The sequence below is a fragment of the Apteryx mantelli genome, chromosome 26, assembly GCF_036417845.1.
Source record: "Apteryx mantelli isolate bAptMan1 chromosome 26, bAptMan1.hap1, whole genome shotgun sequence".
Lineage (NCBI taxonomy): Eukaryota > Metazoa > Chordata > Aves > Apterygiformes > Apterygidae > Apteryx > Apteryx mantelli.
Genome location: NC_090003.1, coordinates 7097071 through 7125035, shown reverse-complemented (window position 1 = coordinate 7125035; position 27965 = coordinate 7097071). Strand labels below are relative to the sequence as shown.

General features: G+C 41.7%; 2 protein-coding genes across 5 annotated transcripts; both read right to left on the bottom strand.

The window, feature by feature from the left end:
* Positions 1-6703: 6703 nt before the first annotated feature.
* Positions 6704-14185, bottom strand: MIIP (migration and invasion inhibitory protein). Of its 2 annotated transcripts, none has more exons than XM_067311227.1 (10): positions 14045-14185; positions 12259-12446; positions 11177-11674; positions 10425-10527; positions 9765-9876; positions 9501-9565; positions 8908-9037; positions 8418-8514; positions 7386-7499; positions 6704-7020 (listed from the first exon to the last, which is right to left on the bottom strand). In XM_067311227.1, exons 2-10 carry the CDS (start codon positions 12427-12429, stop codon positions 6880-6882), a joined length of 1431 nt encoding a protein of 476 aa, XP_067167328.1. In that variant the 5' UTR covers positions 12430-12446; positions 14045-14185; the 3' UTR covers positions 6704-6879. The 2 variants fall into 2 exon arrangements, with proteins under 2 accessions (XP_067167328.1, XP_067167329.1); XM_067311228.1 differs by having other exon boundaries at positions 7392-7499.
* Positions 14186-14481: 296 nt separating this feature from the next.
* On the bottom strand, positions 14482-27955 carry MFN2 (mitofusin 2). 3 transcript variants are annotated; one of them, XM_067311225.1, is made up of 19 exons: positions 27934-27955; positions 27304-27482; positions 26872-27050; positions 26057-26192; positions 25531-25693; positions 24872-24996; positions 24458-24566; positions 24253-24360; positions 23732-23885; positions 23417-23484; positions 23127-23248; positions 22667-22793; positions 21868-21972; positions 21229-21331; positions 20321-20541; positions 20027-20176; positions 18853-19049; positions 18312-18446; positions 14482-17654 (listed from the first exon to the last, which is right to left on the bottom strand). In XM_067311225.1, the coding sequence occupies exons 3-19, from the start codon at positions 27044-27046 to the stop codon at positions 17585-17587; spliced, it is 2268 nt and encodes a 755-aa protein (XP_067167326.1). In that variant the 5' UTR covers positions 27047-27050; positions 27304-27482; positions 27934-27955; the 3' UTR covers positions 14482-17584. The 3 variants fall into 3 exon arrangements, with proteins under 3 accessions (XP_067167326.1, XP_067167324.1, XP_067167327.1); XM_067311223.1 differs by having other exon boundaries at positions 27900-27935; XM_067311226.1 differs by having other exon boundaries at positions 27337-27482; positions 27900-27935.
* Between the last annotated feature and the right edge of the window lie 10 nt (positions 27956-27965).

The window sequence follows — 27965 nt, the reverse complement described above, 5'->3', positions numbered from 1 at the left end:
TTGACTGCAGTTATTCTTCATGGATCTGGTACCGGGCATCATCTGGCACATAAAAGATCTTGTTTTTCAGCTGCCTACAAGGTGGTCAAATTTTGAAGTGTTCAAGAAGAACATTGACAAGGCAGACATTTGCCTCAATCTGGATTCTAGCATTCCCCTAGTAGGGGATAGCTCTTGTATCAGGAACGTGCCTTTTGAGAAACCACAAAAGTCTATCCAAATCTGAACAAGTTAAAGCCTCAAAAAATATAGCTTGCCTAACCTTGATGGTGAATGTATTTGATTTTTTGAGTAGCTGGATCTCTAACAAATCCATTTTCACTAAGCATTCCTGAGTCCCTCGCAGCTGCTAAAGCTGCCTGCAGTGCAACATCTTCACATCATTGTGTTCCAACCTGAGGTTTCAGGAGCAAAACCAGACTTTCTCTATAGCAATTTCTCCTCACCAGGATGGTTCCAGTTCCTGGTCACAAGAAGAGGAAGCGTCTCTCCTTTGCACTCAAGGAGACCTTCATGCTGAAGTTTTGAAGAGAGTGCCACATAATTCATTTAGAGAGAATAAACACAGAATCAACTGGAAGAATGGAAAAGCTTAGACTGGAAGAAACTCATGACGACTGGAGAGGAAAGATCTGCTCTCTAGGGAAGAAGACAGCTGATGAGAAAAGCTTGGACTGACTGGATAATATAATTAAGAACTGTATTAGAGGGAGTGGGCATGTGCAAAGAAATTTTAACAGTAGCCTTTCTTAAATTTTGAGTATTTGACTCAGCACTTTTAATAGTGTTCCTGTACTCCAGTGTGGATGTTTCATTCAAGATTCACTTTTTCATTAAAACTGAAATCTTAAGTTATCTGATCCAGTTTTCACTTACAGTTTTTGGAAGATGTTATTCTTCTGTGAACATAATCAAACGAGAAGAAACTCTTGCCCTCAACAATTTCCAGTCCATAAACTCTTGCAGAAGATGCTAAACAAATAACATCTCTGAGAAGTACTATCAAGTGAGAGATCCAAGCATAGGACAGGGTCAAAATGAGAGGTAAAAGAGGCTTTTGCAGAGCCTTGTCATTTCACAAAGATCTATTTTCAGATATTTTGCTGGTGTGAACTGACAAAGAGGCCAGGTTCATTTACTTCAGCAAAGTATTTAACCCCTGAAGCTCATCTGTAAGCCAATAAACAGTTCCCAAAGACACCAGCTGTTTCAGGATGAAACACTATTTTATCATTTACTGGAAATTACTTATGATCTTACCGCACTCCCAATATTAACTGATTTTTTACTTTAGGAATAAACACACTCTTTTAGAAGATTACTGATGCTCCTAGCCTTTCATTTCCTTCTGTTAACAGAAAATTTACACAAATAGAAATCCAGACAAAATCTAGTGAATTCAACAGAGTAACTCTGGATCTATACTGCTGGAAAAGAAAAGAATCTCACTCAGATTGAAATAATGAGGAGATAAGCCCAAGCTTCCCCGGAAATAACTATTAGTTAACTACCCCTTGTGCAAACATTTTACATTTGTTAATTGCTAAGCAATTGTTAATGTTATTGTTGCAATTTAAATCTGCTCTGTGTATATGTCTGGGAAGTAAAACAGGGAAACTGAAAAAGCACCAAGAATTCCAATTCTCTGTATTTTAATTCAAAATCGAAAATAACAATGTTTGGGGAAGACTGTTCATGTGGTTAAAACACAGGAGTGGGAGTCATTAGTTTCCAGTTCTGTCACAGACTTTTTGGGTAACTCAGTTTATTTCTTGGTATTTTGGTTCTCCTCATTTAAAAGCTGAGGTTTATAAAATTTATCTGTTAACAGAAGCAAGATGAGCTTTCCTTTGCTGACACAAAGGAAAAATTTTAGAAACATGAAATAATTTATATGAAATAAATTAATGACAGGATATTTCAGGATCACATCCTTTTTTTAAGCAGCATAAAACTTTTTCATGGACTACACTTGAGAATCTGAACACAGAAAATCTAGGGTCTTATTCTCCTTTTCCTGGCACTGTATTTTTGCTCTGCAGTAACCAATGGAAATTCACACCAGGTGAAGTGCAAACTAGCTCCTTACATTTGGTCTGCAATTAGCCAGGAAGCTGGTGAAATCAAGGGGTTTAACCCAGAAAAGAAGGAGAAGGGTTTCTCTTGTGTTTTCAGATTTGACACAGTCTGAAAACAAATGTTTCTTCTGGGCTGTGAAAACACAAATTCCAAAGAGATGAAAGCTCCAAAATCAAAGTTTGCATACGGTTCAAAAAGCAAGCCCATGCCAGATGCAGACGTTTCATCTCAGACCTCTCAAAAGAGTTCTGAAGACAGTCATTCCTTGACATACTGATAACTAAATAGAATGAATAAATCAACACCACACTCATTCACGAATCTTGGTATTAATTCTTGCAATGTACTGACAGCAAGAAACACCTGATCCTGAAACATCACTGAAACTATCTTATAGGCAGCAAACACAGACAAAGTAACTCTAATGGCAGCCTACTGTTGCTGAGAAACAGAGGGAGCTAGTTTTTAAAGGCTGAACTCCACTTCTTTGTCAAAACCAATGACAAATGCACTATTTACTGTGCCATGTTCATTTAATTAAGCAAAACCGGATTTCCCAGCTCATGAATCAAGTTTATACACAGATAGTATAGTCAGAAAGGGGAACTAAACCACCAGCTTTACCATCAAAGCATCAGGCGGTTATCACTCATGCCAGAAGAGAACCGTACAAACTGTACAATTGGGTACACATATGGGAGCCAGGCATTAACAGAAGAGACAGCTGCACAGACTGAGCCAGCATGTTTCAACTGCTATGAACAGAAAAAAACCAACAACAGATAAAGTCAAGAATGCTGGGCTTCACCTTGGCTATGTAGACTGCTCGTGGCACTGAAGTACGAGCAACATAGCAGTTTCCAATTTTGCCAAATACATATGTTATTCTTCCAGTATATTTTTCCACTGAAATCACACGCATCACCCACACAGCAGAGTGGAGGATCCCAGCCTTCTCCTTGAGGGACCCTTTATGCCCCAGTGCAGAAGACAGTTGGGAATAGACTGCCATCTCTTTCTGGGCGCGCTTGAGTTCTCTCATCTGACTCCCAGCTGGCTAAGATTAGAATATTTCATCTTAAAAACATTAGAATGTAAATCTCCCAGTTTCTCATTTAATGGAAATGCAAACAAAGCCAAGCTCAATCACAGACTCTTGCTTACCAAAATCCCCTTTTCCTTGGGGATTATTGTCTGTCTCAGGCACGCAGGGTTGCTCCTCTCCTCCCTCACAATGCCTGTGAAGACAGATCTCCCTAACTCTTGGCCTCAGGCCAGACAGTTTGCATTAGAAGTGCACAACTCAAATAACTGGGGACAACCAATAAGGATTTTCTTATGTCAATATCAAGTTACATCTAGCAACACCACTACCTCCACGAACAGGCACAAGCTATCCCAGAGCCCTGTGCCTGCACAATGGAGGTAATATTTGTATTATTTTGTGGCTAAGGACATAGTCCTGGAGCTACCGCTACACTGTTGGGGCCACTATATCCCATTACAGCATTTTGACCCCCAACTCATCAGAAGTCTCTCCTCACCCTGTATTTTGCACTTCTACCTTCCTAATCACCCCTCCTCTCCACATTCCCAGTGTTTTATTCCCTCTGCCTCCTCTCACGCACCTCTCACCACTCTGGCTTCCTACCATACATTCCCACAGTATCACCTCTGCTTAGCCCCCTCTTCAAAAACCCTCCAGCCTCTCAACCTCCCACCATTTTCCTAACCCACAATCCTGACTTCCCAAGCTCGTATTTCCTTTGCCAGCCTTTCGGGTTAAGATTTGGCCCCATATTCAGGACCTTAAAAATAAATAAATAAATAATATCTGGTTCTCTGAAAGCATGACCTCGCTTTCTAGAAATGACATTTCTTTTATTCCTTGCATTACTGCTGTTCAAATTACACTAACTAGGATTTGTAACTTACTTTGACATCTTGAATACAATCAGCATCCACACTGCTTGGCACATATCCTTACTGACCTCAGCAGAGTGATCGTGAGAAAAGAGATGAAAGGGGTGCACTCATTTACAGCAGCTGCAGGTCACATGTGAAGTTGGAGCATCTTTTTGATGACTCTGCCTTGAAACGCAATTATGATCAGAAGCATGACTACATATGAACCACCTTCTTACTAGAAGATGATGCCTCCACACACGTCCATGGTCAGGTGTCCTGATTAAAAAATAAGGTTTTACTCACTTTCAGATCTCCTGTCTCTCTTCGAAAGAATCAGTGCAGCTAGAAAAAAAAGGGGTCTACGTTCAATTTTGGATGATGCATCAACAATGTTAACCAAGCCCCAGTTGCAGAATCTTTGCTAATGGCAATTACAAATGGAAAGAGAACACCAAAGTTGGTCAGCCGAAAAATCTATTTCTGTATACTATCAACTGCAAACTGAGTAACTGTGATCTGGGATTGCCATAACACAAAGCCATTGTCATAGGCACTATTCAAAGTAGAAACAAAATGTACACTCTGCTTAAGCTCCACTAGAAAGTCTATGTACACTGGTCAGATTCTCTGTGCAAAAAAGAGATCATGATATACAGTTATTCTGCACTGATATGAAGATGTAACTACACAAGCAACATAGAACCATCAAGTCATTCTCTAAGTTAACATGCAAATCAGATTCTCTGCTCCAAAAGAATAAGACAAAAAGCAAAGCAAACAATTTTCTATATCAGTTCAGACAAGAAAGTGAATTAAGGTGCCAATACTTTAAACACAGAAATTGAAATGAGTTCCGCTAATGGGAAAGTGAAATTTGGGACTTTATTAGCAAAAAAGACACATGGGATGGCTCAGCTAGGGAAAAAAAAAAATCTTTTGAGTCTGTGAGCCTTTGTGGAAAGTGCCATCAGAAAAGGGGATGTGAGAACACAAGAGAAAGGATATGAAGGGAGAGTTAAAGCTAGCCTGCAAGTACGCTTGAAGTGTGTGCATGGCGAAAAGAATTTTTTCCTGAAGACCTGCTACTCTGCACAAGATCTGGCATTCTAAGGCTCGGGCTGGCAAAGGAGAAAGACGAAGCACATGTTCAACTGAGTACTCTGAGTCAAAAAAAAAAAAAAAGATTCCATAAACAGGTAATATTTTCAGTCTGTTTCAGCTTGCAAATGAGGGCAGGGCTTTAACAGGCCAGAACCAACATGCAAAGAGAAAAATTCAGATTAACTTGTGTAAGCAGGTGCGATATCTCTGACTTCTTTCACCTATTTCTAGTAGAAAAGTCATACCACACTTTCAATACTTTCACAAGTCTAAAAGATTGAATGCAATCCTAGTTTTCAGGAGACATTTTGAGTTCAGCATTGGTTCTGCCCTGCATGCACCAGACAGATCTCATGCAAGTTACTTAACCTTACAGTACTTCATTTTCTCTATTTGTAAGGAGAGTGGGCTTGCTCTATTTACTTTATTCCAGGAGAAATTAAGAAAAGGTTTGTAACTTCTAATATTTTGGTATGAAGCCAAGGTGGTAAAAATGTTGAAAATGCCCTATTTTGGTATAACATTTTGCAATTAATATTTTATATTTGCTGAATGATTTTTTTTTTAAATAAGCATTTTTAATAATGGAAATAATGTGACAAATTCCATTCACTTTCCACTGCATACACAACACAAAGCTAAACTGGTCAGTCACGCTTTTCACTTTCCATTCTCTTTTAACAGTCTCACATTAAGATTTCATAATCTTGCAACTTTCCTTTCCTTGCTTAAAAAAAGTCAATCCATATAGCTGACGTACAAATGGCATATTGGATATACAAGTAACAGCAAATAGCAAGGAGCTGAAAATATCATTGTTGCAAACTCAAATCCTTCTGTCAAGTTAGCTCCCAGAAATAAATTTGATCCAAAGCTTCTGCATGCAATTATTAGTAGAAAAGATTTCAAAGTAACTTACAGAATCCTTAAGGAAGGAATTTCTGTTTCAGGCTTATTCAATAATTTTTTAAAATAAGTTCATGTTATTGTTTTTAGTCAAGGAAAGTAAGATCATACCATACAGTTCAAACAAATCACACCATATAATACACTTTGTTTTGGTGCAATTTAACAATTCCCAGGGCTTGTCTCCAAAAAACTTGGAAAAGCAGAGGCAAACATAACTTGCAGACATTTTAAGGCATTATCTAACTTTTTGATTAATACAATATCATTCTATTTTAACATGTTTTTTTCAGGTCCATAATGACTCAGAAGTAATGTACTCCTGTAGCTACAGACACTGGACTGAAAATAAACAGGATTTTGTTGTTTTAACTAAATTATTGACTATTTCAAGTTTAATGAACTAAATAATCGTGTTTCAGATTACTCACATGTTTGGAAATGAGCACAGTTGTACGTAACACATTGTGCCAGGCCGTTCATAAGCCAATTCCTTACCCTGGCTTTCAGAATTAACATTATATTTCTGGTTTACTTCACTGAGGTGGCAGATGAACTCAGTACATATCTTTTGCTGTGGCTGTCCTAGCGGTAACAGTACTAGTCATCTCGTCCACATCACTTTACCCAGCCCTAGGCAGCAAAGCTCATGCATCTCCTTAAAATAGCTGCAAAACGCACAAAGAAAAGGTGAAAACACACAGGCAAGTTTGTACATTCAGGTATGTGTATTTGGGTGTTTGCAGGTGTGTATGACTAGGAAAATAAGGAAAATCTGCTGTTCAAAGATTTATTTTTAATCAAATTCAGTCTTTTCCACTCCCTGCTCCCATCCTTTCCCTGGGGCAATCAAGTCAGTGGTTCACAGAGTTGAGGCAGTAGTATTTAAATTGGAGGTGCTCTGTAGTGTCCATGTTTGTCTTGCTCCCTCTGCTGAGAAGCACTGCTAAATCTGAAGTGTGACAAGTGGGCCAGGTTTAGGAGCTGGTCAGTCCTGGTTCCTCCTGACACTCTGGACACCAAGCTCTGGAATCCAAATGAAGACATCATTAATCAAACAATGCCCAAGTGACATTTCCAATTATGCTGAAGACCGGTGAGCTGAACAGGCTTTTGACCTTGCGGTGCTGTTATCCAGCTCCATTTGCTTTTTTTGTGCCTGTGCACACAACTCTACGCTGCAGAAAAAGGAAAATGTTTCCCTGTAGAGATAAGGAGCTAGAAATGCTCTGCTTCATGCTGCTCTGGGAGGAGGCAAGAAAACAGCATCCAGCATGTTCCAGGCTTTTTCTTTTGCTGAGGCAACAACAATTATCACACTCTTCAGAGAGACAGGATTGCAATTCCCATCAGTGCAATTCACACAGCTCAAGGGACTGCTAACAGGCTACTCTTACCAGGTGAGGATGATGAGAAGTCTTGTCTTTCAGTGAAGTCCGCAGATCCAAACTGCTGAGCCTGGGGTTACTGGAAGAGATGACATTTTCCCAGCCAACCAGGCAATGCTGTGAGAAGAGATGGGAATGCTGCATATGAATTCCTTCCCTTTTAGTCTATTGTGGCCTGGTCTTTCTAAATAAGAACTTCTCCACAGGGAGGCTTGGGAAGATACTTAATTTTTGAGTTTTATATGACTAAAAGGAGACAGAGAAGAAATCTCTTCCAATAAAGTGAAACTGCGCATCTGTACCCTCCTCTACCTTTCGCTGGCTAATTATTTCTTAACTGATCTTGTGAACCCAGGAACCTGACCTCTCTGAACTTATCTCAACTGACTCATCCATTTCCCCAACACTCAAACCAGGCTCCTTCCTACCTCTTCCCTGGAAATCTCTAGGGCAGACTAGGTCTGGTCAGTAATACTGCCTGCAGCATTGCCCACTGGCTGGAATACAGGAGCAATTCTATAGAAACAGTTTTAAACCCAAACTTGCCATGAACTGTTGATTTTGTCTGACCACTATACAATGTGGATATTTCACAGAAGTTTGTCATTTAGACTCTCTAACATCTGTGGAAAGAAACACGCACTCTTAGCTATAGATCTTCTGGTTGATGCCTAAAATAGGTCAGGTGAATCATGCCCCAGAAGTATACAGCTCCATATAGCACTTCCGTTTCCTCGGTGTAAAGCATTTGGAGCTTCTCTGTATAGAGAGGGTGATATACATTATAGCGGTTACACAAAGGGATGAATGTGGAAGCATGTACCAATGGCTTTTCTTGCTGTTTCAGTGACCCAGATCAGAATCCCCTCACAGACCAGGGACCCCCTCACAGCCCAACTTAGAAATTTTAGTGCAACCCCATGTCACCTGCCTGGGTGATCGAGTCCCAGATTCTCTTTCTCTCTTGTACTGTTACAATGACCAATCTAGATTTTACTACCAGTATAATGGTACAGCCAGATGACAGCAACTCACCGAGGGTAAAGCGAGGTTGTCGGCAGGTTCAAAGCTTTTCCTGCGATGGACTTTATATTTGTAGGCAGGCATAAGGGTAGACCTGGGAATGCTGACCCTGAAACCACAGAAGGGAAATAATTGCTTACACCTTCCACAAGGTAGCAGGAATCTCCATTCCTTCCCCACTCAAAACCCAAAGGTCTAATCCCAAAGTGAACCAAGTGAAACCATTTCAGATTAGGGCCTCAGGACACTTAACAGGTACACTTCAGGTTCTGGACTGAATTCAGATCAAATATGCATTTGTCACTGACTTCAACACTGTTTCTACTTACAGAAAAGATCCATAGTATTCTTGGTGATTTTTAAGCCAGAGATCTCTCCGCCATGAGAACAGCAGCCTTCTAAGGAGCTATTTTGAAGCTGTCTTCTTCTTCACATAATCAGCTTTTTCTTCCCTATTGTCTCCTTGAGTTCAGCATATTACAAAGTAATAATTCTCATCTACCTGATGTAGGCTGGCTCTTCCCGAGTCTCTGGGGGCCAGTAGGTTCGTGGGATCTTGCACATGGGGCAGGCAGATTCTGAATCCACAGGGACAGTGAAGAGGCGCTGGTTTAACCGATAACAGTAAACACCTGCCACAGATCAGAGAATCATCACTGTATTTCTAGTTTGTCAGTAGGTTCCTCAAGCCAGGCAACAAAGCTATCTTTTACCACAATGCCACACATGCGTTCTACAGAGACAGAGCTGCTTTTCCAAAAATATCTTTTACATTTCCTGTCCCCAGATAAGTTCCTAAAAAGCAAAAACAAAACTCAACGTCCTCAACTTAAAAGAGAACTTAGCCAATTACAAGAAACTCTGACAAAATAACAAGGACTCTGATTGAGAGAGGATCCCTAGAAGACTCAAGTCTCTTTGGAGTAGGAAGCTGAGTCTGGAGCAGAAGTAGCTGCTAAAAATAAAACAGTCTTTTCTGACTTATGTGGTATGGGGCTCTCCCAAAAAGACAGCAAAAGACTGTCCAGTGGTTTGTTCACCAAAACTGGATTAGGAAGAAGTCTGATTTTACATTTATGAGAAATCTGATCTTACACTTATGGGAACTGGTTATCAAATCTGGTTCCTGCTCAGGAAATACAGAATCCAGAGCCTTGGGCCTAAAGAAACAAACAAACAAAACTGTCAGTGACTGGGAGGGGCAGGCCCTCTGAACAAACCCCACCTTTTCCTAGCACAAACTTCTGACTGGGAGGTAAAGGCCTATAGAGCCACCCTTGCAGTTTCCCACTCCAGCCAGACTATACTTCTCATTCTCTAGAGGGATCTGCTTCAGCACTTCCTCCCAAACCCACTTACTCCAGGTGGGGCTCATGGACACATGCTTCTTTGTTGGCCTGTCGAAATGCTTTCAGCTCAGCAAAGTATTGATCAGATTTTTCTGCTACTGAGGAGTTTGTATCTAGGAGTCCTGAGAACAGCAAGAAGAGAAATGTTCAAGGCTGTATTGCACCTGGGCAAGCACCAAAGCAAGTGTCATGCAAAACGGTCAGGACAGTCAAAGGTCTGGAGTACCAACAAGGGGATATTGAGGAGAACATATCATCGTGTCAAGCCAGAGATTTCACTGCGTGGTTTGGGTCCCTTATTGCATCTGTTCATCTCAATAACTTGGTATTCCCTCTAACCACACTCTGCTTTGCCATTTGTGCCTGGATTCCCATGCCAGCCTCACCTAACTATTCCAGGGAAGCATGGATCACTCACCTCTGAGCTGGCTGGGGAATGGTTTCTGAAGCAACTGCAGCTCCTCTGCTGAGACCTGTTATGTGGTCTTAATGACGCTGGTGACTACTGTATGGGACACATCTGCTTTTTGTGCCCCAGTCCCAAAATATTTAGCACCAGTTCCAGGCCTATAGGTCTGTCACACTCAGACTTAGAGGGGAGGTAAACTGTGTTTTAACTCTTCAGATTACCACATCATGCTGAAAGCTTTGCTTCAGGTTTAGGACTCACCTGCTATCCAGTCATAGCCCAGGAAAGGACGTGCAGACCAGCTATTCGCAGGGATGGTGTATTCTTCAGGCTCAGATTGAAAAGTCACATGACCAGCTTCCTTCTGTGAAAACAAACAAAAACCAAAAAGACCCAATTCATAAAGACTTCCTGTACATCTAGCAGGACACTCTAAAGTACAGCTTTGGAGGTAGCTGGCAGCTGATTAAATAGGACAGCTGTGGCCTAGTTTGAGACTGGATTCTATCTACACCCCTACCAGTAATCTGCTCACCAGCCCTTTGACTTCTCAAGCTATAAAACAGAAAGAGGAGGCAAGTGACTTGCCCAAGGTTAGGCAGAAAGTCTATGTCAGGGTTTTCCACAGAATGCCAAGTTCCCTGCAACACACACCCCAAAGAGCAGGCCACCCAAGCTGCCTGGGAGGCCAATCATGGCAACAGCCTACCCTCCAGGCTTAAGGAAACAAGCTATGCAGCAGCAGTAGTTCATCAGGCTGTTCTCCCTGATCATATGCAAATGGCAAGAAGTCTTACAGGGAGATGGTATGGTTTTTTGGCCTTTGATTCAACAGCTAAAGAAAGTAGGGACTGAATGAGCTGCTGACAGCCTTTGGCTGCCAAAACTGGGGACAGTTCTGACCCTGACTTCCAATTTACAGAGCAGAACAAGGTAAGCAGTGTTTTCCTGGCCTTTCCCCCTGTCTCCCTACTAACTTGTAAAATGAATATGGCACTGGTTTCAGCATTTACCTTCAACTCTTTGGATTGAGATGTCAGCAGGATTGATTTAGGGGTTATGGGCTCTTTAATGAGTACAAGCTTGCTGGTCTCTTCATTTTGTATTTTGCTCAGTGATGGGTCCCGATGAGCTGTAAGCTGGTCTGTCTCTTGAAGACTGTGTAGGAGAATGGACTGTTTTCTGTTCTCTCTGTGCCCCAGAAGGAAGGATTCTTTCTCTGGACTTTTTGAGACATGGTCATCCCTATCCACTCTGGATGTTTCTCTGCCATATGTAATGATTGTGGACACTGGCAAAACATTTTGCTCTTTCCCAGGGAAGCTGGAATCCAAACCTACTTCTTTCTGCATCTTTGCTTGCTGTTGCTTTTCCCCTCTGCCATTCCTGCTGAGCATCACATGTCCAAGTGATGAGCAGAGGGCTGCCCTGGCTGCATGAGCTCTGGGTTCCACAGAAACCAACACTGCAGGATCAGCTGCAGCCTTCACAGCACCAACTTGATTTTCCTTCTGTAAGGACAGAGACTCTCATATCTCAGGACACTGTTCAGATTATAAACACTTTTCATTAGGACATTTCACTTAAGAGAAGCTCAGCCTCTCACTCTAGTCTGCTTACCCCTCTAAGTTCCTGTAAAAGGCGGCGGGGGGTGGGGGGGGACAGGGGGGATTCACATACTGTTCACAAGACTTAATTGTTAAACATTGTTTGGAGAACATACAAAAGGGATCCACTGAGAACTATATGCAGCTTCTCTCCTAAGTGAAGAAGCTGCTAAACTCTCAGCGTTTGTTCTGAGAAGCAATAAAGGATTATGTTCCAGAATGCTTCTTCCTCGCTTAGACAGAGAAACCTTAACTTAGAGAAACCTTCTTAGGTAGGAAGTGATCTCTGAAGCCTTTGCAAGGAGAACGTATTTGAGGATAAGTATTAATAGAAACTCTAGCTACTTTTCTGATTCCATACTCTACATTCTGCCAGTTGCTCCATGTGTATACATCTCCTTTACCAACCAACTCCATAGGCAGAGCTGCTGCCTGCCATTTTAAACCCATCTGCTTCCCAGCACTTCTAGCGCAGACCCAACACATACCCCTCTCTTGGGCACAGGGACAGATATTTCGGTAGGTTTTTTTTTATGAAGAGATGCTGGAAAGAGTGGCTTGCTGGGAAGTCTTTTTCTGATCTCTTCCTGCTTTATTTTGAGTCTTTCTAGAAGGTCCTGGTTGGCCTGCCGCAGCTTCTTCAGGTGCTCTAACTCCATCCTATGGATACCTTTTCCTGTAAAGCCAGAGAAAGAGCGAACTGCATGAACGGGAGCATTAGCAAAGAAGCAGATTCAGGAGAAGCCAGATAATTACACTTTCAGAGGACTCTTCATAAGAGCCACTTATAGGTGTTGGAGTGCTGGGAGCTAACATTGCTCCTGAGAAATCAGCCAATCTCAAAACTCTTCAAGGTCTCTAAGAACTAGCATCATCGCATATTTCTCTTCCCTCAGATGTGCTGTCAAATATTTTGGGCCCAGAATCTGGTGGCTGACTGAACGGAGATGATAAACTTTTACAGAGGAAACAGTATACACGAAAAACAGTTATGCCACAAAGCCAGATGAGAGACACCTGATTCAGAGACTGATATTTAGAGAGAATAATCATATATAATTCTGTTTTACTATTCTTTTTAAGCATCAAAGTTCATATTGTGATAACACTGAGAAGTTTATACATTCAAAATATGAACAATGAATATTAATTCATTATATCCAGAAGTACTTAGTCAAAACTACCCTCCACATTCCCCAGGCAGGAAGACTCCAAAAGGCTCAGTGATGACTCAGTCTGGGCTAGGGTTCAGGCAGTTCCCATACATTAATCACTAAAAGTTGATGTCCTTTTACTAGGAGAGGAGAGGAGGTAGTTAAAGAGAAGCTTGTTTGGGAAGAAAAGCTGTCATGCTGTTCAACATAGACACAACGTTATAAGCTCCTTTAAGTTTGCAGAAAGTGTTTTACTAAAGAAAAATAAGAAACAACCTTTGGCTAAAGTGATCGATGATGTTCTCTAGGAAAACTAGATGCACACTTCTCTAGGAACTGGTTCTAAAGGATTCCTAAACCCTTCTCCAAAGGGCATCTGATTTGTTTTTGCATCTGATACCATAGCAACTGGATGCGATGACTCAAATCCACATGCTGTACAAAAGTACTGGAAGGAATGAGGAGCAGTGCTAACAAACAAAACAACACAACATTTAAAAGAAGTGAGCAGTGCACTACTGGACATAAAAAAAATATCAGTCTTGAGGCACTACATTTCTTTGAGACTGAGCAAAAACAGAGGTTCTCACTGCGTTTGCAGGACAAAGCTAACAGCATTCTCTCATCATTGCTCATCAGAAAGCAAATATTCTGAAAATAACATTAGTCAAGGGACTTTTTGGAAGGGTTTTACCAGATGAGGGCCACTCTCAGCATAATCTACAAGAAGCTGTTAATCCTTCATCCTCCACCCCAAGCGCTCCCTACCACATCAAGCTTATGAAACTGCTTTAGAATCCTTTTCGAAAAGTTTAGATTCTCTCAGCTAAAAAAAAAAAAAAAACAACAGTCGCCTCGGGAACTAAGTAACTAAGTAGAAGCAGGAAAGATTTCCAACACCCAAGTAGTGCACGGCAGAGAGGTACCTGCGCATTCCTTATAAAATTGCCCTTCCCTCTTTAAGAGGCGAGTTTCCCAGCCCGCAGAGATCTGGTAAATCCTCCCCGCCGGCCAGGCTACCGCTCGGGGAGTCCGCAGGGCTCCGCAGCGCAGAAGCCGCTCGCGGACCGCGGGGCTAAAACCCCTGCCGCGCTCCCCCTCCTCCCTACTTCAAGCCCACCTTTGCCGCGCTCCGCCTCTCGGAAGCCGCCCGGGCCGCAGGCGACCCGGGGGGATCCCCGGACGGCTGCGGCCGCGGCGCCGGGACTTCCCAGGGGAGCCCCGCGCTCAGCCGCCGCAGCCGCCCCGGCCCCGCGCGGCCCCGGCCCCGGCCCGGCACCGCCTCCGCCGCGCGCAGGCGCCGCCGCCCCGGGAGCCGCCGCCGCCGCCCCGCCCCTTCCGAGGGAAAACTCCCCAACTTAAAGAGGAATCTCGCAAGCTTTCCAGCAGGTAACGCAGCATCGCTGCTCTCCTCGCTAAGCCTGTCACAACGACACCGCAGTTTTAAGACCGCTACTATCAAACAAGCAACTCAGCACGACACAGTAGCAGGGCATCGTGTATTATACTTACACTTGAAGCCTTTACATGAAGGCATGCAGAACAGAGCAGGAGAAATCATTTTCCCAATTCATTTTTATTTTGGTTTCCAATGTTTACAGCATTGATACAGCAACAATTCATGCAAATTTATCACCTTAAATACAGCAGAGAGAAAACTCACCGGTAAGAGTATTTTGAAGAGCTCCATCAACATAACAAGAAAAATAAGTAGCAGCAATAAGATAAAGTGCATTTAGCTGGCCTTCTTTAATAAGAGCTTGGGGGAGCTTGCTCTTGGAATTACCTGCTCTAAGGATTATTTTATCAGTCCTTACAGAAAGCAGAAAATAAAAACCTCCTTGCTGATAGTGTCCATTCCTCCACCAATCTGAATTAAAGAAGTACAGCCATCTTCTTTGAGAGGAATCCAACTCATAGTCAATTCTGTTAAACTCTGATTCTCAATCACTTGGCTTCTAGTGACAGGGGTTACACACATACTTAAACAAATACTTCCCCGCCCATGCTAGCAGTTTTACTTCTTAAAAAATTCAAGTGGTTCTTTCCCCCATTCTGTAGGTTATGTTTCAATGTTACAGCAAGAAAGCCTACCTCACCAAAATCTGAACAGTATCAGAAACGCATGCAACAGCAAGACGCCAGATTCTAAGAACCCGCCAATCTCTTTCCCTTTACAGAACAAACACCAGCTTTGAAGATCACATCACTTATCAGATTTCCCCTTAAGGCCTGTTAGAGATGCTAGCAGCACACATCTTCAAAAGTCTGGTCAGCACTTCAGGTAGTCTAGAGCTGCTGAGTAGCACATCATCACCTTCCTCTACCTGGAATCGGCAAATTGCCTGTTGTGTCAGGGATGTGCTTAATGTTTTAACTCAACTGCATGGTACATAGCTTATTATAGATGCTGAAGGGATAGCTTGGGAAACTCAAGATCTGAATTTATTCCCATAATACCCACAGCAGAATAATAGTGGGTAATTCCACTTATTCTGGTATACTTCATGACAAACCTACAGAATACATTTCCAGAGGCAAGGACTCAAGTTTCTTTCCTACCCATTCGCAGATCTCACATTCAAGCCATACACCCAAGCCCTGGTGACTGCCTGAGGAGACTGATCACAGCCAATGAAGAGCCCTCAGGTGAAAATGGCTATTTAATTTGGGTTGGATTCAAAGCTGTCCACTGGAAGTGAAAAATTTGTTCCCCTAACACCAATTTATGAAGCACTTAATCTCTTTGTGGAATCCACTCCTTCTGTCTACTCTAGTACTCAGTTGTTTGCTTCCTATATTCCAGGGACATAACAAAAGTCTCAACCTACCAGCTCCTAACTGATTCAAGATGCTTCAAATCTTACTGCAAAGGTTAAAATAGCTTCAAGTATTTACTGACACTTCACTGTTTTTTCCTTCCTCAAGTATCAGGCAGCTGCTTCTTTCAGGAACTTCATACGAAGCAGTGGATTTGTCACAGGCAAGTATACTTGCATCCAAGCATGAATGAGAAATCCTAAGGCCAGTTGATACCATTTTGAAGTAAAAAGTCTCATTGTCAATATGACAAAAAAAACCCCACAAACACCTTTCTGTAGTTCTAAACTCACAGCTGGGACCTGCTCACAGACAACCCATATTTTCTAATATGTTTGATGCTGGACAGATTTAGGTTGGTATTAACCCCAGAACTGTAGGGTCCGATTCTGGATTCCTTAGAAACACTGGGGGGGGGGGGGGAACACGACAGAAAGGTCATGCGGTACAATACTAATCTACCAAGTGGAAAATAAATTTTGCAACAACGGAACCTGATCCTAGTGCTACTGAAATCAGTGGGAATTTCTTCTCTGTCAATTACAACAGGAAGAGCCTCAAGTCCTTACAATTCCTAAATCTTAGACTCAAAATTAAGAATTGCATCAGAGAAAACTCAAAGTTCAATTTGATCTGTTTGCCAATAGAGAGCATTAAAAAAAAAAAAAAGTTGCCTTCACCCAATCTTGTCCAGGCATGAAATAGCAAGGACAGGTCTCTCCAACACTAAAAGAGCTGCACTTGTCAGCTCATCCTTGTACTCTTGTTTTAACAAAAAGGAAAATACATTAAATCATATTACTGCATGGACTGTACCATCCCATGGAAACTCTACACGAAGCAAAATCTCTTACAGCTTGTAATCCACATGCCGTCCTTGTGGCCAAGTAGTTGTAATGGAATTCCGAAGTCCTGCTTCCAGAAACACAGCTGTGCATTTCCAAAAAAACACATTCATCAACTTATCTCATAATGCAGTTATTTACATTCTGTCAACTGGCTTTCCTTTTGAGTCCTGTTTTTCTTCCTCAACAAGCTGCCAAATTATCAAGACATCAAAATCAATACTAGCTCCTTCACAGGAGCTAGTTTTGTCTTTGCAAACTATTTGTCTATGATGTGAAATGGGCCAGGCTGCTTTGCTGAACTGAAGAGCTCTGAAGAAGAAATCAACCCCAAAGACAGTAAATTTACTAAAGCAAAATCTTAATCTCTCTCACTCTGTGAGATAACTGGTTTTGTTCCTAGGTTTGAACATGCTGACAGCAATAAACTTTTCTATGAAGAGATAAGGCCCAGTTGTTCTTTGTCATGTTTCGTAGTAACTGAAGGTTAACCTAGGAGATACACTATCACGGGCTGTAAAAGTACTGTGAAACCATCTTTATGCCTGTGTGCCATGAGAAATCTGTGTTTAGACAAATAGCTGCTTATCACACATACATGAACTTGGGGCTTTGAACGCAAAAGTTCTATCTGCATGTAGTAAAATGAATCCATACCGAAAGATGCGTTAGAATGACTTAACCTGATACACGTTTGCTTTTTTAAATTGACTGTTACTGAATTTCATTTTGCTTTAAAAAGCCCCCTGTTAACGTATGAGGCAGACATTCCTTCTGAAGTAGCCCAGCCTCCCAAGCAGGAAAAATACGTTACAAACAGCTAGTGTTTAGAGGTGGGACACAAAACAGGGAAGCAGAATCCTATTGTTCACACAGTGACTGGAAACGTAGCAATTGGCTTTTGCTCGTCCCTTTAGGGATTCCATCACCCACCATGTTCTCTGCAGTAGTTAAGAGAGCATTGAAGGGAAACTTGATTTTCTTTTCTTCCCACACTATCTGCTTTGCTGCAGGTATTGATGTGTGAACATGTTGAGTTCGCTGTCCAGCCAGCCTGCCTTATTCCTGCAAAGACAAAAGTAGTCTCCATTAGATGAATAAAATAGCTCTTTTCAAGCCAATCTAAAAGCAGCATGATTAAGACTAGTCAATAGCAAGGCACGGAGGAGCACCACGGAGGTCTATTCCAAACTGATGCTTTCCTTCAGCTTATAAGAGTAGAGCTTATAAGAGTAGAGGACTTGACTTTTGGGGGAAGTAGAGAGGAACTGTAATTCTGAACAGATCAAAAGCGAGAAGGAAAAGATGTTTTACAAGTCAGAAGGTAAGTGAGGCTTGACAGTGCAGGGGCTTAGCATCTTTCCTTCTTCTAGCAAAAGAAAAAAAGAACAGAAGAGTCCACTGCTCACCAATCCCTCAAGAATATCTTTTCTCCCCCAACATCCAAGAGACTTTTTTGTCCATTACAGAGACTACAGGATATTGTTATAGTATCTCAGTGAGGTATTGCAATAGATGGCAACAAATTATTTTTCATGTAATAGTGTAAGGGAATGCTATCTGGCAGAGAAAGAGGTTTGATGTCTTCACATCAGAAACTATGGTGGAAGAAGGACTGCACTCAAAGACACATCATAATCTGAACAACTTGAGGCAATCTCTAAATCACAGGAAAAACTATTATATGCAGATGTTTGTGTATATGTGATAAGAAAATCTAACCTGAGCAATTTTGCTTTGCTCTGCAGTGAATCCAAAATTTCAATTTTTTTATTCATGGCAGAAATTTCCTGCTCAAGATTCTCCCGTGTGACATCCACTTGCTGACACAAATGGGCAAATGTTCCAGCAAGTTCTCTACAAAACAGGGAGGAGAAGAATAGTTGGAGATGATGAAAGGTAATATCAAGCACCAAAATCACAAAATAAATCCTTTTGATGTGCAGTGATGATACTGACTCTGGAAAGCTCACAATGAAAACATCTTTCCATTTCTGCATGAGAATGTTTTGGGAGACAGAGCAACTTGATTGAAAGATTCAAGTATATCAAATCAAGGCTAATGCTAAAAAGCATCCAAACATTGGTGATCGCCAAAAATCAGGTGATTCACCAAACATAATATTGTTTTTAAACACATGTATCATTACATATTTTTAAATCTGGAGTTCAATATACAAACTTGTCTTGTTTTTGCAAGGAATATTATCTTAAAAACCCAACAGAAATTAGAAGAGATTTTAGCTGAATGTAGGCAACTTACTGTTGGACTTGGTGACTGCAATTGGAACCTGTATAACTGACGATAAGCTGCAGCTTCTCACCGGCATACTCTACAAACTGACGTTTGAAAGCTCTCTCCTTTGCTTTTGTGGTCCAAGTGAGACGTTCATATACGTAAAGGAGCCCATAAAGGCCAAAAGAAAGAGCAATCAGTCTCCAACCCACAGCCTTCCAGACCTAAAATCAGCACAGGAAACAAAGAAAGAAAAAGACATGATCATCATTCAGGAACAATGCTAACTCTTTACAACGGTGCACAGAGCACTGCACTTATTTTAGGCACGTGAAAATGAGCCAGAAACCTACAAAAGATAGATTGCAAGTGATTTCATTGGTCAAACAGCCTGCAAGTGATGTCTAGTCTACAAAATAAAAATGCCTAACCTAAACTTTGGGATGCTCTATGGCTTAACTTTTCCAGGACATTTAAACTACACCTACAAGTGCAGAAGCACATTCTCCTGTTCACAGAATCTCTGTTTCTGAGGTAAAAGGCATTTTTAGGCAGCCATCTCCTCTTTGAGAAATCATCCGTCCCTAGATACTCTGATGCTAGAACACTATGCAGATATGGAACTGGCACTGGAGAGGTTGTATTCTTCCTGGAACAGACACTAGGATTACCAAGTAACTTAAGTTACATCTACTGCTCTTCTCTATTTTTGGGAGATTTAGGATTCAAAACATTTATTTATTTTTTCCAGAAGACAGAAAAGCAGGAAGTTCTGAGCTTCTCTGAGAAAATTTAGGCATAGTGTCTAAAATTAAGCACTCTCTTCCCCTTCCAGGAATGAAGATGCACACAATCAGAGGCTGCTGGCAGAAATTTCAGCTTTGACCTCTGTTCTGACTCCTCTGTCAATAGGAAAAGAAAAATACTCGTTTTTCTTTTATTCTCACAGAAGTATCAGAGACAACCTCATGTGTTTTTTTTAACATGCTTTGAAGGTTTTCCTTTTATCTTCACAACTCTGGCTCCAACCCTAACTAGTAGGTAAAATAAGCTCAATATTTATACACAAATGGAAGATCAAAAGAGAAAGTATTTTGCTCTCTGTGAATCACAGACACCTACAGAAATCAGCAAGGTAGGTACTTTTCAAGTCAGTGCTCCAACATTATTTATATAAATGCTTCTCAGATTGTCAACCCACCACGCCACCAACCACGAGGATCCCCATGGAAGTTCGGGAAGTTAATGAGGCCAGTCCAGTCACCATAGACACCATGAGCTCTTCCTGGGTCATAGAACCCTGAGGCAAAGGAGGCAGACTGGGATTTGCTGGTGTTAAAGGGCGTTGAATCTAATTAGAAAAGCAAGACAAAAAAAAAAAGTACAGGAAAAAAACAGGATACAAGACACAGCCCTTCCCACCAACAAAGCATCACCAGCCACTGGAATCAGTGAGTATTAGACCTTCCATTGACCATGCAATAAGGTATCTTACCTGGTCATTATAGCCCATCAAGGCCCGACGACCATTCTTTGGTCCCAAAAACCTATTCACCAGCATCGTCCATCCAAGAGAGAAATGAAATTCTATGTCCTCTTGGAAGTCAGCACAAAGCTTGTCGCAGTTCAGATCATAGCTGAGAGTGAAGCACTGTCGGGGAATTAACATATCTATCTGGCCCCGCAAAGAGACTGGGAGAAGGGGTTTTAAACCATCTGCATAGATAGAAAATAAACACAATTCAAAAAGGGCTATTGGTTTCACTAGAACTAACTGGACTTTCATTCTGTAATCAGGGTGGTTACTGACCGACCTATCCTTTACAATAATTGTTGTTAGTATCTTAAAGTTCCTAAAGCCGAACATGTTGCAAAGCGAGAGACATCTCACAGAAATTATTCTTCAGTGCTTATATCTCTACATCAGCTCAGAAGGAAATTCTTCTATGGACCCTCCCAAAACACTCAGGTATCTGGCAAAATTTATAGTTCAGCAACATCTTGGAAAACAAGATCTGAGGATCAGTTCTAAAAGGCATTTAGGCTCCATACTCCTGTTAAAGGCAACATGCAGACAGGCATCTAGTCATGAGTCATCCATGCTTCATTAAGATCCCGGTCTGTGAATCTGAATCTTCCAAAGGCACAATTCCTCTCATCCTCATGAAGGATTAAGCTGAATGATTACATTTATTAGCAAATCAGGGCACAAGTTCAGGCACAGAGTAGAAAAAGCATGAATAACTAGTCCTCTAACCTAAAGCATTACTAATAAAGATGGAAGTTCAGCAGTTGCCAGCTGCACATCAGCCAGCAGAGTAGAGAGAAACACGGAATATCCACCTAGTTGTTTTGCATTACAGTAAAGGAAAGAGAAAGAGAAACACTGTCTGCTGAACTGACCTATCATTTCTTGCTGCATTGTCTGCAGGGAAGCTGTGATAGCATTGGAGCAGCGCTCGGACATGTTACGGCCCAGACCTTCCTCAATGTGTTTATGCAGCTCCTGACAGAAACAAAAAAGGGTTACTGGACATACTGGTTACAAACATACTGGTTACAAACATAGGTAAGATACAACTCACAGGTTCTAGCCAGTTGGAAAAAAACAAACAAACAAACAAAAAAAAAAAACCCCACCCAACCTCTCAAAACAGGAACATACATTCAACTGCCCACAGCTCTAACATTAGTTTTATCTATTTTTCCTTTCTTCAGTGAAAGAGAAGAAAAAACAAATCAAGACATCTCACATGAACTCTATATTCTAGGAAAATTTCTGTTGAATTTATACAATGCAATACATGTATAATGTATCAGTTTTTCACTGAGGTTAATCTAAAAAAGAATCCATTTCCTTCCTTTTTTGGAAGTCACTTGTTACAAGAATTATCCCAATGCAAGACAAATATGAAAACCTTGGTTCATACCCTAATTGGCAGAATGTTAAGTACCTCAAAGAGCTGGCATAATTACTGACTCAGACCAGAAAAATCCTGCTTGGATGGCTTATGCAACCTGTCAAAAGCAAACATCACTTACATTCTTGTAAACTTTAAGAACTACTTGAGATGGATGGAAATCTGCTTGGTATTCATCTACCAACACTGAAAGCCGTCTAATTTCTTCAGCCATTGCATTTGATACCTGGAGAAACAGCCACGCAGGACAGAGTTACTAAACATTCTGCTCCAAGGAGAGATGGAAAACCACCACTGGAACCACACATTTAATAAGCACTAACGATCAGTAAGCACTATGATTTTGCAGAGGCACTTGGGCCTTTGTGGGTCAACCGCAAAATGCAATATCGGTGGCGTGCAAACCAAGAATGTTGTATCGGTCATGGCTCAGAAATATACAGACCTATGTTCTATATAACAATGCAGACAAAAAAAAAAGGGATTAAAATAAAGTCTGCAAAAGACAAACAAGCCATTTCTGTATACTTATAATACAGTTAAGACAGCATGTTGTTATTGACAATAACAATATTTGCATTATTTTAGTCAAAAATAAAAAGGAAGAATATTTGAAAGGTTTTAGCATTTTAGGAAGCATTTAAGACTGAAGTGTAGTAGCAATAATGCTTTACACATGAATCAAGATCTCATTGTTTATTCAAAGCATCTTAAACGAGCATCTCAAATTTCCTCCCAAATATTCTACTCATCTGTTTTATTACCTCAAAGAAAGAAAGAAAAATTTTTTTTCTGAAAACATTCCTTCACTACATCTCTAAAACTTCAAATCTTTGTTGGTACTTAGTGTTTCTCCCACCATGTTGGTGACTGTTTCAGACAATCTCTTCTCTCTTTTTTAAGCAGCGACTTTTCCTTACCTGTCTCTCCACTTCTTCTGTGATCTGTTTTATCTTCCGCTTGTAGTCTTGAGTAAGGAGCTCCAGCTGTTTATCAATAAAACCTAAACGTTCCTGTCGTTCCTCTCGCATTTCCAGACAGTAAACTCTGATGAAAAGAAGTGCTCATCAAAAAGCCAGATCAACACATCTCTGATCTATGAATACTTTTGGAATTCCAGAGACGAGATTTTCCAGCCCAAGAGCAAAAGCGGCAACATCTGAAATGTGTTACATATGCATAGCATACAGAACAAAAAGGAGGATCCCCTCTAATACTCTCAGTCTACTAGCGGCAAAACTACAGGTACATGTCCCTACCACTTCTAAACACTCTATATTCTGCTTTGCATTTTACATTCAGAGAGGTTCACATTCCCTTGGATTGCTCCCAGAATGCAAGCTTCAGTCATGCAAGCACCAAGCATCAGCATCTCCTCACCGCTGTTCCTGGGCGGCAACGTGCACAGAATCCATGATAAGACGAACATCTTCGGCAATCTGTTTTGCTCTCACTGTATGCTGCTCAAATTTTGTTTTTACTGCAGACTGAGAGATACATTCCTGTATACAAGAGGCAGTCAAGGTTAGCATCAGTCAGAAGCATACTAACCCAATTTCTTTCCTGTATCATTTATTTTCAAGATGTGGTTCACTCCATGTTTACTCTAGTCCCCAGCCATTCAGGAATAAAAAAAACTTAAAAGAAAGTGTAGTACACATAACGCTCACCTCAAATCTTCTCTCAAAGTTCTGGAACTCAAACATTCTCACTTGAAATCCATCTGCCAATGCTCCACCTAAGAGAAGGAAAGTACAAAACAACCACTTAATTTTCACAAAAGCAATCAAATATTGGACACCAGGAAATACTCCTGCTTTACTTTGAAGTCAATGCGGTAGAGCTGCTGCTAAGTTACCTCGTTTGTTTTTGGCTGCTCTCCTAATACTCTGACCCCCTCCAGTTTTATCCATTTGGTGGACAAGATATTCTCTATTTTCCTCCCTTAAAAAAAAGGGATGGAAATTTCTGTTAGCTTTCCTCACCTCCTTCTGGCATCCCTTGAGCCCTCTGAATCCTGGCATTCAGCACTTCTTTTGCTGACACAAAGAAAATTCGATCCCCTGCCTGGGCTCGATCCACCACACCCAGCTCATCTACCAGGAAACTGGTACACCGCTCCATGTGCTGCCGACGCACCTGAAGAATAAACCCCGCATGCAGTTAAATCCACTTTGGACTCCACATCCTAACAGTTAGATCAGGCAATCAGATGCCCTCTGCTGGTCTAAGCTACCAGTCAAAGAATAAGAAAAATTTCCTTGCTGTTTTATAGAATCTTCCAGAGGTTATCCAAGTGATGTAACCTCAAGAGACCCATGTGAAGCTCTTAGCTTCCAGCTCAGAAATGTTAAGAGTCCCGTTCTGACCATTAGTCTACACACTACAGTAGTTAAACTGTGAATTGATCACATCTAACACCTTGTGACTCTACCCACAAAGAGAAGAGTCAAAATGGATTCTGCAATGTTCATGCAAAGAGAAGGAATTTAAACACACCACAAACCTCTTCCATGTATTCTGGTTCAGAAGCAGATGCATCCCAGCGGTTATTTAAGATAAATATATTTGGTCGAGACAAACGTTCATTCACCTTGTGGAAGAATTGTTTCTCCTAAGCAAGATGGAACAAAACCTCTTAGATTAACATGTCAAAATGTTTAAACTTGTAGCCAAATTAACTGAACATTAACAAGGGGACTCGAACGTACAGTTTGCATCAACGTAGATTCAGAATTTGCCACCAGTACAAATACATCAGCATCTAGACAGAACTTGTCAATCCAACTGTCCAGCTCTGTGGTTACATCAATGCCAGGGCTAGCAATAAAAGGAAAGACAACATTACTATGGTGTGAAGACATCTGAAATATAATTTAAACACAAGCAAGTAGAAAGAAACATTCCAGCTCTTCAGGTATTCATTTCCCATGTGTGAGCTACACCGTGTTCTGAGGGGATAAAGAGTGCAGCCTAAAAGGAAGTAACAGTAAAGAGAAACTCCGTCTGTTAATTACAGAGAAGGATTTTGTCACTATCCTAGACTAGAACAGGGTCAATTTTCTTACGTTTGTTACTGTACTAACTCTGTGATAAACAGGAGAGGAAAGAAAGATATCTCTCACCTGTCCATCAACACTAGGTCATCCTTTAAGAGAGGACATTTAGAATTGGGCCACATAACGCTGACTAAACTGCCAGCATCCAGAAGTTCATCTTGATGAAGAGCATGAGCCAGTTGGTTTACAGTCTGTTTAAGAAAGAGATGGACAATTTACAACATTTCCTGTGTGCTAAGACCTGTTAATAAAATTATCTCCCCATTAGAGCTGTTCACAGACAATAAAAAACAAAACTCTGCTTCAGATCATTTCCAAATGAAACGTGCACGAGTCTCCCACTCAAAAGGCAACCACCCAGTGAGAGTTTGAGAAATTTTCCTGTCAGGGAAGGCTACTGAGGAATCCTCAAGAAGGCTGTGACTTCTGTCAGTCAGTCAAAGCTTGGAAGAACCTTCTGGGTCATCTTCAGCTCCCTGTTATCACTGACAACTATAACACATAATCCTTTCCATAAAATGAAAAAGTTGCATCCTATAGCCTGCTCTACTCTTCCCTTCTTTTATCAAAACTTGTTCTTCAGATCTTCTCTTTAACAATTAAAATCCTTTACTGTGAACCCAAATTTATTCATAGTCATTTAACTTTATTGTTCCTTTCCTTTTCTGCAGCTTCTAAGAATTGGGACAGAGCTCTTTATCTTATGCTTAACAGAGTTGTAGTACCTTAACACTCTTCTTTTCCTCTGAGCCTTCAGTAAGCAGGAAAGCTTCATGCCCATCTGTTCCTTCTACACGCAGGAAACAATTGGTGGTGTGTCCAATCCCGGAAGGAAGGACTTTGTCCCATAGCATGGCATTTATCACAGTGCTTTTTCCATTGCTTGTCCTGAAGGTAGATTAAAGAATGGTACAACTGAACTTCTGAGATTCAGGTATACTCATTTTGGTATCAAAGACAGGAAGTTCTCCAAATCTAACCAGTTCCAGAAGCATTAACAAATTAGGTGCCATAGGCAACCTGCAAAAACACCGTTCCATTTTCTTAAAAATTCTCCAAATTAGAGTGTTGTGTTCTACAATATTTATTTTCAATTTACAACAGGACTAGTACCAGGGACTTCTGCCACACACTGCATTTCAGAAGCTGGACCACTTGTGTTTCTATAAATATTTTTATTGGCTACGATCCTAAAGATGCCAGTTGCTTTACAGAGTAGGGCAGCATAGGCAAAATGAACATGTGACTCACCTTCCAAAAAAAGCCACTTTCATGTGTCGCCTTGCCAGCACTTCACTAATGCCACTGACTTTTGAGAGGTAACCTTTGACTTCCAATACCTGCTCTTCTGTGGTGACAGGGTCAAGCTCCACATTCCTGTGTGTTTCTAAAAATCAAAATAAACCATGCCTCAGAATTCCAGAAGTAATCCATCTAGTATTTGGTGAAAGATTTCTGTATGATTTAACACACGTAACAAAATGGCTTCATGGGCAGCCTTGAAACATGCAATCACGCCCTGAGGCAATTTGCATCAGTGTTTATCAGCTGGAATCTTTTGTATTCCTAGAAAGGATTCTCACCCTTAAGACTGCCTTAAACAGAAGGGAGCTAACATTTCAAACACTCCAGCATCCTCAAATAATCTGTTATCTGGGTCTTAAGCTGTTAAAGGCAATTATTGAAAAGTATTACATGCCACCAGCAGTGACGCTGAAAGGATTATAGAACACAAAACCTAAAGGACTTTGAATTTTCCACTAAAAAAATCCAAAACAATATAAAAACCAAAAACATAGCTTTATACACAGCTCCATGACAGGCATAAACTTAAGCCAACTTTAAAACATAAAGCCTGGGTTTCACTCAGTAGAATGATTTTCTCTCCTTCATATAAATATTTGTATATATTTGTATATAAAGCTACACACACATGTAAGTAAAAATAAGAACAAGTCTAGTGGTACCATTAACTAAATGAATCTTTTTTGGTGTGTGTGTGCGTGGAGAATTATTGAAAAAGACAAAGCACTCTTACAGACCTGTAGTTCAAAAATATAGCTTACCTTCCAGGAACAAGGAGCTCTCATTGATGTATGCAGCCAGCTGTTCAAAGATACCATTGATTTTCTTCTTTGCAGTGACAAAATGTTTAAGTGGAGAAGCATTTACCTCAGCCATGTGTCTTTTATCCTTCTTCACTGCAAAGATTGACTTGGAACGAGTAAACAACAGGGACATTGCGCTATGGGGAAAAACAACAGTAAATAAAGGTAACTCACCAAACGTCAACTATTTAACTAAGCCTCCTTCATTTAAAAAAAGAAATGAGTGCAGATGTCTACCAAGAACTGAGCAAATATGTATTTTAAAGAAAGCACTCTGTCTTTCCCAAATAATTTGCCCCATTCTCTACAATTAGAAATTATTCAAACACCAGAAAACAAAACAAAACTCATCTTTCCTTCTCTCTCCCGATAGGCAGGCCCACAGCTCACCTCAGCGATCACGTCCCCCAGCTGTGCGCTTACTTTGAGGGTGGGAGTTGCGTTTTCACAGGTCAGGCATGGCCAGCACGAGTCTGCCTTGTGCGTGAACGATCCGCTCCTGCCGCCCCCCTCTCCCCAGCCGGAGCCCGTCCTGCAGCTCCTCCCGCGGCGCCGACTCCAGCCAGTCCCTGCAGCAGAGGGACCAGGGAATAAGGCGCTGGGGCTGCTCAAAGACCCCCCCCACCACCACCACCACCATCGCCGTCTCCTCAGGCCTCACAGGGCGGGCACGAAGCGCCGCGCAACGGGCGGGAAGCACGTGCCGCCCCCCTTCCTCGTCCCCTCACGCGAGGGCGGGAAGCGCGTGCCGCCCCCCCCCCGCTCCCCTCACGCGCCGGGCAACAGCGGGAAGCGCGCGCCCCCCCCCCTTCCCCGCGCACCTCTGAGGGAAGGCAGGAGCCTGCCCGCCGCGGCCGCCGCCCGCGGGGAGATCAGCACCCGGCCTACCCCGTCCGCCGCGCCGCCGACAGCCCCGGCACAGCCCCGAACAGCACCGGCCGCCGCAGCTCCCCTCCCCTCCCGTCAGGCGGCACCCCGCCTCTCACCTTCACCGTCCCTCCCGCAAGGCCGCCATCTTACCCCCACGGCATCGTCACCAGCGTCGCCCGAGG